A 12,620-nucleotide genomic window follows, 5' to 3' on the forward strand; every position below is an offset into this window, starting at 1 on the left:
CACATGGTCTTCTGTCTGTAAAGAGCTGAAATAGTGAAGTTATTTATTACAATTGACAATGAACTAATATGGCTAACCTGCAACTCCTTTAAAATCCATCTAGATAGTTTTTCCCTCTACATTGCACATTATCTTACAAAGTCATGGTCCTTTCTGGGATCTACAGCTGTAATACCAGACCTATACTGACACAGAAAGTCACCTTTTGTGATTGTCATGTGTCACCACATTAGACATTTAAGATATTTCTGACAGCCTTCTTCCAAAAGAATATCAATTATGACTGTCAGGCTTAGAGGCAGACAAGGCAAGAAATGGTTCTCCTGGTTTATGAAACTCTGATATTTCAAATGTTTCTAGTTTCAACCTTGAGCCTTTTAGCAAATCAACAACTGAAACATATTTACTAAAATACTGAAATAGAAACATTGGCATGAATCCACACTGGGCATTATGCAAAGCTCACTGATAGGCTTTCAATATGCCTTTCAAGAAAGAAGTCTCCAATATAGTTAAAAGTATTTATTTTAGTAAAACTAGGTAAATGTATTTTTCTTAGGTAATATAGTTTATTTTTTTTTAAAGTATCATACATGAGATGAAGGCCAAATGGAACCAATTAGGGGTGTTTTGAACAACAGCAATATAGAAAATGATTATGCAATCAGTGCCATAACTAAGACAATATTCCAGGAATCCTCTTGTCCAAGTTTAGTGCCAATTCAGTAAACCATTCATACTCCTCCATGAATACAGTTTTTTGTCTATAGCATCTGTGAAAACATTGATACACAGGTAAGAAATTCATGTTGTTTCTATGCCATCAGAATGGCAACAAATCATAACATTAGCACTGGAAAAATGATTCACAAACTTGCAAGACAGTCTGCTGTCACATCATGAGCAAAAAAATTTGTTAAAGACAGTAGAGGCTGCTTAAAATATTAAAATGTTTTACTCAGTTTTCATAGCTGTTGTTTACAGACAGTAAATTCAAAGACTAATATAATCTATATAACTGATACTAACCTGCAATAAACTTACTTGCTCCATATAACACAGGCCTGTAAGATAGTACATTTCTGCAGCCTCAAATGTAGTAGGTAGGGTTTTTGCTGAGGTGATCAGGAGCTTTATAGCTTGTTTAAAACTTTGCACAGCATCCTGCAATACAAAGAATATTCATAGTGGTAAAGCATTTGACTGAAAGTCTGCAAGACTTACTAGTTGTCCTTAATTCTTTTTAAAGGCTTTCTTAGTCTTTTGAACATTAACATAAAAATGACTAGTCCGGTGCTCCCTTGTTGTTGCTGGAGGTAGTCACACTCTTGATCACTGAATGCTTCATACAAACAACAGATGAGAAAAAAAACAAAGAAAAAATTTTGAGCTTCATTTATGTATTGCAAAGAAGCTAACGTACGCAATATAGAAACAACATAATATTCATTTATACAGTCATTTAGAGAAATAAATAAATATAACTACTCATTAATGAATTTTACTTATAATTTATTTCCTCTTCTCAGGAAGAGGAGGTACACCTTTTGGTGATGGTTGGAGATAATGCAGTATTTGCTGCTAGTTTCTTTATGTAAAGACAAACTATTTATTCCATACACAACTTGCAGAAATTTACTGCCCATTAAGAAACATTGAAAAGATCAATCCTGCACAGGCACTAAAGCAATTTAACTTAAGTTAGTAGCCTCTCAAAATCTTAGCATGCCTCACAGATCTGGGGAAGAATTTATGAATATGTAATAATGATTTGGTTTAAAAGAGAGTTAAGGAAAACAACCAGGAAATTAAGACTAGATCAAGATAAGCCTTTCCTCTAACCGTTAAGGATTATAAAGGGACAATGACACTGACAGAGACCTCTGAGCCAATTTCCTTTTGGACCAGAAACTGGCTTTGTCCAAAGGTTGAAAGTTTAAATATCAAGAAGAGTAAAAGAATTATAGTGTTTTTTCTTAAATGAGTCTGTCAAGAAAAAAGAAGTATTTGTTCAAAAAAGTCAGCCTGGAATCCCAGTGCCCACACGGGTATCTGCAAATACTACACCTGCCTAAGTTGTCAAGACAGCAGAAGTTTTAAATGGTATGGGTCTGTATTTCCTGCTATTTTAAAACCTTTCCCTCTCTTCCTACTGTTAAAAAAGATATTTTAAGAAACAAAGAACTGTAGATGTCTGAACACGTTCACATATGATTCTAATGGCACAGATGATTTCAAGGTACTATAGCCTGAAGTCTGACAATTTTCCCATACTGGAAGAATTCTGAAATTCCTTTCCAGGGGAGGTAACAGTGCAAGTCTTCACATCTGGGAGAAGCACTCCGAGAAATCAAGAAAGGACTCTAATACGCATTCTCTTAACCACAGTAGTTGAAATGGGTTGGACTGAAGGATATTAATGACTGCCATCTTAAATGCCACCTGGTATTCTTCTTTCAAGGACAGCAGAACCAATCAAGGTCCATTATGGTTTGAGACAAATAAAACACTCAAGCCTAACAAAAAAGCTGAATGACCCAAGATGTTTTATCTGGTAAAAAAAAAAAAAAAAAAAAAAACAGGAGTATGATTTTTTTTTTTAAGTGTATGCCTGATAATCATTTAAAAAGAAGTTGCAAACATAAGGTTAAGAGAAAAAAGAAAGACAGTGCATGTTGAACACAGAGCTCAATAGATAGGTAGACTAAAGGCTTTCTGAAACTAGCTCTTGCCTGTTCCTATTATGTTTAGAGAAACAGGGCTCTGCACATTTTGTATAAACAAATAGGACTGCACCAAAAGCAATGGCTAACTGCAGGAGGCAGAGGAGTCACATTATTGGTTAAATCCTATGACAGAAGAACATTAACAAAGTCGAGAAACTGTCTATAACTGTACACTATCTATTCAGTTTACACGCACAAATTAAACTTTTGTACTGCATTTTATTAGACAAAAAATGGTAGACACACTTCTGTGTTATTTTATTTCAAAAGAAGCAGAATTTGGATATATAATTGACCACAACCTACACAACTGTATCATTTAATAGATCATCTTAAATGTTTTAACATTAAAATTGCCTAATTATGCTGAACTATTAGCGATGCATGAATATGGTCCTGAAGTTTTACTTGCCTCTTATAATTTGAACAGGTACTGGGAAGTTTAATTTATATAACAATACATCTCATAATATACCACAAGAATACAGAAACAAAAACACTGTCTAGCTTGGCACATATATTATGCAAACATTTCTAACCTTAGTTTTCTTGGCTTTCATTTGTATTTTTCCTAGGAGAACAAACATTGAAGGCTCAGGCTGAATTGCAATAACTTCACATAAGTACTCTATGGCTTTATTGTGATTTTGACAAAATGACTGAATGAGTGCTCGCTGAACAGGCTGAGACTTGAGGGATCCTGGAAAAAAAACATCATGAAAAGTAGTTATCTCTCTTCCTTCAATCTATACATTGTCCAATAAAAATGACTTTAAAGGATACACAGACTTCAAAATGCTATTAAAATATTTGAGGGTCAAAACTTGTTTGCTTTAGCAGCCATAAAAATATTAACTAATACCATATAAAAGTCTGAAAATGAATAGTCAATTATCAGCAAGTGTAGTTCAGTTGCTAAACATCTACAAATTTATACCTTTCTTTCCCCACCTCTAACAAGACTTTCCTCTGTGGAAGTATCACCATGTGCTTACTTTGTTTTTATATCCTTATACTCTGCGTATTCACTGTTGGTTGCTACCAGAGACAGGAAGTTTGTCTGATACAGTGTGCCCCTTTATGCCTAGCACATAACAAGAACAACTATACTGCAATATTTTAACTGTTCAAATGCATTGAGAAGATTCAGTCATAAATCTATTTGATATTCTGTAAGAAAAGATCACATGTAAAAACAAAATAGAATCCTTACTCAATATTTCTTTAATGTTAGAAATCAGGTGGAAGTAAAAAATGACAAGCACACAAAAGATACAGGAAAATATTGAAGTCACATGTGATACTACTGGTAATAATGCTCACCAATATTATTTTTAAGGCTTTAGACACACAAACAAAATACACTAGACAATAAGTATCCATATTTTAGATGATTCATAACTAGCCTTGAGATTAATTTTTTAAACAATTCCTTGCTTACAGATTGTTACCATGGTTCACAAATCCCTAGGCAAATTGACATTACCTTCATCCATTTCTGCAGCTTGGTGAATACATAAACTTGCTAGCTCATATTTCTTCATTTCCATTAAATACTGTCCCCTATAATGAAATATTTGTTGGATGCAATTAGTAAAGCTATCTCCAAGTATTTTTTTCAAAGTGCAAATACTAGAGTAATTAAAATCTATAATTTTCCTTCTTTAGTATAAAAACAAAATATAATGTCCTCCACTAAAAACAGCCAGTTTTTCCTCTTTGTTTCCATATCTTTCCAAATAAATAAATATCTTTCCAAATTTTTTAAACTTCTCTCTAACATCATAATACCAAGAAATTATACGTTTCCATCTCTTACAAAAGTTGTAAAAATACATTTTTTCTGGATTCCACGTAGCAATCCTTACTATTTCAAGAATTGTGACAATAACCTTAATAAAGCTGCTTCCGAAATCCACCACAGACTGAAAGCTGATAGATACAGTCTTATTTCAAAGACCAGCAGAGTTTTTGGCCTCTTCAGATATAACCATCAGTAGAACAGGTTCTGCTAGCCAAACAACAGTCTTGGAGGCAGCTGATCAAACCCACTCTTAAAAGTGTGAAAATACAGTGTTACTGACTGGAACCTAATAAATAATGCTTTTAATACACTTAAGGAATTATATCCAAGAATTTCCTCTTCAGTTGTACTAGCATGTCAGGATAGGAAACAGCTTTACATAGCACTTTTAAACTTGGTAAAGTTGAGTACTTCCCACTGGATTGAGAATGGGGGAAAAGGGAAAGAAGTTCAAGTCTAAATAGGCCTGCACTCAATCCTTCATATTTTTTGTCTTATGTGGATTGTGCTGACAAATCAGTGAAAAATCCATTCACTCGGGGAAAGCATTTAAAATTATGAATTTTTTAAAAGTTCAGATTTGCAATACTGGCATTGCATCTATTTACTTGCTTTTTCCCAGAGTCCATATGCACCTTAATGAGCAGAACCCTCTATATAAAAAACAAGGTCGCTCCCTCAAAGTCATAGATTACAACATCATACAGATATGAAGTTCTTCAGGTTTGAAAATGCTATGAAAATAATGCATTTTTTGTACTCAAACACACTCGGAGCAAATTTGAAAGGATACAAGGGCATCTACCAACAAGATTCCTAATCAGAAATTTTTAAAAAGTGAGATACCCCTGAAGTCCTCAATCAATTGCTTCAATCACTTTCCTACCTTAATATGCATAGTTGTGATTTATTTGGGTAAAGATGAATGGCTCGATTTATATCCTTCACAGCATTTGGTAAATTATGAATCTGTAATTAATAAAGTAAAAACAGCAACTTAATTGGTAATATGAATGCAGTTTAATGAAAATTAATGTTTCTGTAACCGTGTTTCTGCAGGATGTAATGCACAGGCGACACCAACTCATTAGTCACATATGCCCTCTGCACAGCAGCTCAGAATTGTTCTTGCTGAAAGGCCCAATACATGCATCCTACACATTTCCATATGCTGTGCAAAACCAAAAACCAGACAGTTCCTTTATTGTTCCAAAATCCAAATAAGAAGATTCTGAACTACTGGGAAGGAGATTAGGTTATGAAATCCGCATGTACATGTATCCTGATGAATCTTGGTTGCTGCAATGAACTTAACCATTTATTTTTCAAGTGTCTGTGCATTTGGTCCCAGGCACTATCCTTCAGATGCTGAGGCAATGGGAGGTCGTTACAAGGAAGGTTCCAAGGACCAATACATCCACCTGGAGTAACTGCTCTTGAAACTGTCATCAAAGAATAGTAACAATGGAATGCATGCACTGAGCTTTATTTAGCTGCTTTATTTATTTCTGTTATCTGAACTCTGTTAATAAAACTACAAAAGCAATCTGAGTGTTGGTAGATGACCTCCAACACAAGCTATCAGGCTTATTAAAGACAGAATCAAAAAAGAATATAATCAATCAATCTGGATGGACTCTGAGCTAAAAATCACTTCCTTTAGATGTGCTATGGAAAAAAATAAATAGTCTAAATAAACAGTCTAAGCAATCTCTCCAAACATTTTGGAGACAAAGTAAGCACTGTGAGATGCAACAGTTGTTTCAGTTCTGCCAATGACAATCTCAGAAATTGTCACACTCCATTCTTTGCACTCCTGAGAGGATCTCAAGTAATTGCTAACAGAATCTATTCTGAAATCCCACACAGAAGTGGAAAACATTCAGTTTCACAAGAAATTAAAATATTGCAAATTTTTTCTTTCCCATTTGTAGTGGAACGAATTTAAGTTTCCTGAAAAATAAGAACTCTGAAGAAAATTGTTTAAAAAAGTTGTAATTTCAAAAGGATTCTATATTTCAAAAATACATATTATTACAGCACAGATTAGATGTGCACTGATCTAAAAAGATAAAATTTTAAAGAACTGAAATATGTTATATCATTGCATCAATTACAGTGATGAGGACTACTTGAAGTATATAAGCATGTTCTAACATCTTTGTATCACTAAGGCATAAGTAAGTGTTAAAATGCTCACACAACCGTAAATATAAATAAAGCAACATTGAATGGCAAACAAAGGCAAAAAGAATGTCTTACCTTATGATATGCTTGGGCTCTACAAACATAGGCTCGAACATTGAGGGGATCAGTTTCAATGGCCTTAGTAAACTGCCGAATAGCTTCATAGTATTGATCCAGATGTAATAGCAGTATCAGACCAATGTTTAGGTAAGCAAAGATGACAGACCTAAAAATAGATTTTTCACCCTTTTGTTAATGATATCACATGAAATGTCATTGTATTTACCATGACATATACAAGCTTCATCAACTTTTCTGCCATTTACAGCATATCTGTTTTATAAAGCTAGACTCTGAATTGCATGTAGTTCATGCAATAACCACAAAACACATTACTGATTACCAATCAAATTCTCCCAAATACAAATGTAGGCATATATACACAATGAATGACATTATCAGTATTAAACCACCTCCTTCAGACAAACACTCATTAGAGCAGCTTCAACATTACAGGCTTTGGTCAGCTTGCTACCTTTGACTGCACACTAGAGGCTCTCTAATCACCAAAAACAGCACTCCAAATGTGACTTGTGAGGAAATGGTGACAAATTTGTCATGGAAGCTGGACTAGGAATAGCCCTAGTTGGTAATTTTGTAAGAAAAGACAGTCATACCAAGAAATGCTGAATTCTTCAACAGTAAAAAAAAAAATTATTTTACAAGACTCTGACAAAACATAGGCATTTTCCATCTAGCCTGCTACTCCTTTTTTGGCCATTTCATTTGGCTGGCTGCTTTCTGGGTTTCTAGAATCTGCAGTCTCCTGTGCAGCCCTCTCATGCAGACTCTTTCTAGGCAAAGTTCTAAGCTTCCTCTTCCAGAACCAACAAAGAGGAAGAGCTGAGGGGATTTAGGCTTGCCGAAGGCCTAAAGATTGGACAGGGAAGCCTTGGCTCAAGACAGGATTCTTGAGGTTGCCCAAGGCTGGAAAAGAACTCGGCACCATTAGAGAACAGGTAACTAACAGAGCTAACTGGTATGTGAGCTTTGTTGCACATTGCAAGACTGTTTGCATGGCAGGGCTGCTACAGATATAATCTGTTTCTTCTTTTTGTTTGTTTTCTATTTTTAAGCAGTAGGAAGAAATACAATTCACAAGAACCACGTCAGCTTCAGTCACCAACTGTCAAAGATCATAAGCAATAATTTTTATTTCAGAGACGCTATCTATTGGCCTTTGCTAAACAAAATATTGTGGCATTTTATTTTGAAATAACATTTGGCTTTCTTTTTACCTGCATTGCAGAAAATTTCCCTCCCAAAAGACTAATAAAATTATGCAGGCATGAATGATCAACTGTAATTAGGACTTCAATTTCATCTTTTGTCTTCCAAAACTTAATAATTTATTTGTCATGTTGCCATGTAAGACAAAATAAAGTTAAATTTTAAAATAAATTAACAATTATTTTTATTATATTCACACTAAAGCAAATGAGGCAAAAGATACTAAAATAAGACATTATTGTTTATGTCTGCACTAATTCTAGTTTTGATTCTACTTCCCTTTATTAGTGCTTTTATGCTCCCAGCTAATCAGAATATAAGCAAAGTATATTAAAATTCAAGTCTAATCACCTGTCCAGTGACAGGACACTTTCAAAGTCACAGATTGCAAGTGACCACTGACACTGTTCTGAATAAATGATCCCACGATGAAGAAAAGAACAAAAATTTTCCTGAGTGTCATTGATGAGCACTGTGGGAGAATAATAAAAATCAATTGTTCAGATATTCATATATATTTCTGTTACTCTATATAGCTTATCCTCACACTACTTTTTAATCTAACTTTCTTAGAGTTTTCTAAAATATCATAGATACAATGTTTTAACATTTGTGTTATGATCTAACGTGGCATGAAATGCCTTCAAGAACATAATTATACTTTCCAGTTATCTCCACTCAAAATGCTAAAGTCAAGCAGGAAAGCTTCAGGAAGCAAAGGTGAAAATAACTGGAAGGGTACCAACAGCAGCAAGAGCCAATATCTAATAGCAACCTTAACAGAAATCAAAACAAGCAAGTTATTATAAGTGCTAAGTGACTACAGTCCATTTCAATATTTACAGCGGGAAATAATTGCAATATCTGTGATATCAGAATGTAGTAATTACTGGTGAATGGTCATTTCTCTTTTTAACGATAAACACACAGCATTGAAAGAAACAAATAATACCAGAAACACTGAAGTCCTGCACAGCTCTTTTTGGATCAATGTGTCGTAGTATGCAACCTCTATAGAAGAATGCTAACCAACAGAAAGGGTCTAGATGAAGTGCTGCTGTTAAGTCTTCTATTGCATTTCTATACTGCTGCTGTTTAGCATATGCTCTTCCTCGATACAGCCTAGTTAAAAAAAAAAAAAAAAAAAAAAGAAGAAGAAGTTTCTCTTTAAATATAATTTCCCTTACAAAAATATTCCTGCAGAAGGAAGTCATAGACTATTATCTATAATATCAATAGGTTGAGTCGATTTAGCAGTTCTTCCATTTTGTCCTGCAACCTTAAAATTATTTATGAAAAAGTGTTGAAGAACAGAATAAACATTCAATTTTATTTCTGAAGTTAATAAAGCAAGCCAGAAGGAACAAAGTCCTGAGACCAATACCATACAGGCAGATCCCTGCATTTGCATAAATCCTTTCTAAAGCTGATGGAGCTCCATATAGTAGATCACTAAATCAGCTTTGAGCATCAGAGTGGAACTCAGTGGGACTCCCTCCAAGTTGCACTGTCTATTGGTGCAGGAGATTGTTTATGGCAAATACCAGATTTTGTCAAATCTGATTTAAAGAAAAGAAATAAAACTCTCCTCATTACTATAAAACTTCCTGAAAACATCCATTCTGTTCTTCAATATTTCTTTCAAACAGATGAGTTTACAGAATCAAATCCCATTATTTTATGCTATCCTTCCCTGAAATTCAAGACAGTAGCAACATATTTAAACAAGATAAATCACAAGCTCAGGTGGAAAAGTGTGAATAGACAGCAATGGGTAGAAAACTATTTAATCAATGCAAAACATAAAACTTACATTTTTGTATTGCTGAAGATAGTTTTCACTGTTATCCAAAGGGCCTTAATGCCACATCCCACTTCTACACAGAATTGTCATGTAAAACATATACTATTCCTTTTTAAATGTAACACAGTAAAATCAGTTCTTCAAGAATTATATCATGTGCCTAACTCTACACAAACACAGGGCAATGACACTATTCACAGAGCCCACGCATGCACAGTTGAGCCTCAATGAATAGGTGGATTTCAGGAAGCTAACTAGAGCTTCATGATGCTCCAAGATATTATGTCCTTGTCAGAGTTCTGAGACACATTACTAAATTTTATTAGTAGTGCAGCAACCTTATGTCAGAAGAATTTATGTCAGACATTTGCATGACTCCGAGGTTCATCACGATGAAGGGGATGGACTGGCAGATAACAGATACCCATGAGGGATTCCTTCACTAGCCATTTCTATTCAGTTTGGGTAAGATTCAGCTCCAGATTAAGACATCTAAAGTATCTATTTGCAGATGTCTACAACATATGTTAGGTGTCTGACTTTCCATTACAGATGATGAAGATTGAGTCAGCATAACCCAAGGAGATGAGAGCAATTCAGTTCATCCAAAAGTACACACTTACTGGCTGCTCAGGTGAATAGAGCTTCAGGCTTTATGGAAAAGCCCAGATACATACTCAGTCTATCTAGTGGCTACTATCAACTACATCGCCCATGACTATACTAGCAGCTCAGAAACCTACATCCCAAGGAGACAGCATGCTGACACAAATTCAGGTATCATAATCTGGTACTGAATCTCCACTTTCATTTTTACTTTATATTCATGAATCCAGCTTAGAGTACAGAAAGAATGTAAATCTTTGCAGGAATGGTTTTAAAAACAAGGCAGATTTACTATCATATGAGTTTTTCTCAGTCTGTATAAGTTGAACCCCAAATCACTATTCTAACTGAAAAATGAAGATACTTCCCATCCACATAATCAAATTTTTCACAGAAAACATTAATTCAGCAAAATGCTAAAACTAGAAGTGTCAAGGCGACCAATGGGAATTAGGCATAGAACTATGTAATCCTGAAGGACATTCTTCACTTTGAGCGAGTATTTAAATCCAGCTCTTCCGAGCGAAGCACATATGCATGTGCTTAAGTCCAGCTGACTCTATATTTGCATAACTCCAGTGGGATCTGAGCACATGGTTCTGTGCTTAGCTAAATCAAGGTCTAGGGACTAATCCAAAGTCATTAAAGCAATACAAAGATTCCCCAATGAATATGATGGCCTAGAAGTCTTATCCTATTTCTATTAGACATCTCTTTGGAAATGCAGCTGCTTTATTATTGTTTAATACATATTCAATCTTCTACATATTAATATTATTTTAATAATCCACTTAAAATTCAAATACTTCTGTCAAGCTACACATTCTACCTTGCCTGAGCGTTGGTAGGGTCTTCCTTGATGACAGCGGTAAAATCCTGAATAGCTGTAGTCAAAACTGAATGGTCAAAGAAATGTATTCCATGTTTCATAAGTGCATCTGTTCTTTTTGAGTTATACTGAAAACACTATAATGAGAAAACAAAAACCATGATGTTATTCATTATTATTTCTGATGATTAAAAATCTTCTCCAACAAGCATAAAAAACATTCTTTCCTTCTCAGATTTCCTTTTTTATTCTCTTGTCCTTTAATTTCTTTTGTCATTTCCATTAACTGTAAAAGTGAAACACAAAACCAGTGATGCAAGCTTACAATTGCCTCGTAATTTGTACACACTTAGTAATTTGCTAAATTACCTTACAGGAGTAACAGAAATTACATATTTACTTCCACAGCACTGATTTTTTTTTTAATCATTTATTGAAAGGATAGCCGTTCTCCAAACTACTTGCCAGATATATCCAAATGCAGTTAAATTTATTAAAGTTACTACATTAAGTTACACAAATTACTACATTATTGTAATAATACAAAAACATGAGCTTACTTTGGCATAATCATCCATGGCCAATAATAAGTTATCTTCCTCAAGATACAACTCAGCTCTCCTGAAATAAATATCATCATCTGTAGGGCTGCATTGTATTGCTGAACTATAGTTGATGATTGCCAGTGTGTAATCCCCCAGTTTTTGGTAAATTTCAGCCTTTGACAGGTATGCGTCTGAAACAGCCCCACAAAAATATAAAAGGCATTATTTAGCAGCCAAGACAATAAGTCATCTCCTTACATGGAAATTAATACAATTAATAGAAATAGAACAGTAAGTTATGCAAAAGATCAGGAAGCCCTGTTTTACTCTGAGCAAAGGCCTCAAAAGCTTGGAGTTACAGCTCTGTGCTCAGACCTCGAGCCCATACAGCTGTAACTGATAGCTCCTGTAGGATTCAAAGGCACTAAGAATCTTTGCCCTCTGCAGAATCCTAGATACTCCCAGACATTTTAGGCTGTGAATAATAGGACAGAAATGGACAATCAAGCTATTTAGTATAGGCCTGTTGACCACAGATCAATATAAACAAGAGATATAGTTTAAATGGGCCCACAAAATAGTTACCTCATACATAGCACCAACCACAAAATATTTCCCAACCTCTTTTAACAAACTTCTAATTAAGCAAAATTACAGTAAAAAAACCCAAAGTCAAACTATAATATAGCACAGAAACAGAATAGCAGAGGTCACAGGCATCAGTAATCTTTTAAGTCCCAACTTTAGCAAATAATATAAAATTTCCGGATGATCAACAGGAGTGGGACATTCCCACATTCTGTAGCAGGCCACACTCAGTACAGAATAT

General features: G+C 34.6%; 1 protein-coding gene across 1 annotated transcript in view; it reads right to left on the bottom strand.

Annotated features, from left to right (window-relative positions):
* The window catches only part of TTC6 (tetratricopeptide repeat domain 6), a 66,270-nt gene that overhangs the window by 17,116 nt on the left and 36,534 nt on the right, over positions 1-12,620 (bottom strand). Inside the window, exons 13-21 of the mRNA XM_064512097.1 lie at positions 11,807-11,982; positions 11,247-11,383; positions 8,960-9,129; positions 8,359-8,479; positions 6,793-6,943; positions 5,417-5,499; positions 4,213-4,289; positions 3,266-3,426; positions 1,030-1,164 (exon numbers count right to left, since the gene is read on the bottom strand). Of these exons, the coding sequence (XP_064368167.1) occupies positions 1,030-1,164; positions 3,266-3,426; positions 4,213-4,289; positions 5,417-5,499; positions 6,793-6,943; positions 8,359-8,479; positions 8,960-9,129; positions 11,247-11,383; positions 11,807-11,982 (1,211 nt within the window). The remainder of the gene's footprint in view (positions 1-1,029; positions 1,165-3,265; positions 3,427-4,212; positions 4,290-5,416; positions 5,500-6,792; positions 6,944-8,358; positions 8,480-8,959; positions 9,130-11,246; positions 11,384-11,806; positions 11,983-12,620) is intronic.

This window comes from Dromaius novaehollandiae, chromosome 5 (genome assembly GCF_036370855.1).
Source record: "Dromaius novaehollandiae isolate bDroNov1 chromosome 5, bDroNov1.hap1, whole genome shotgun sequence".
Classification (NCBI taxonomy): Eukaryota; Metazoa; Chordata; class Aves; order Casuariiformes; family Dromaiidae; genus Dromaius; species Dromaius novaehollandiae.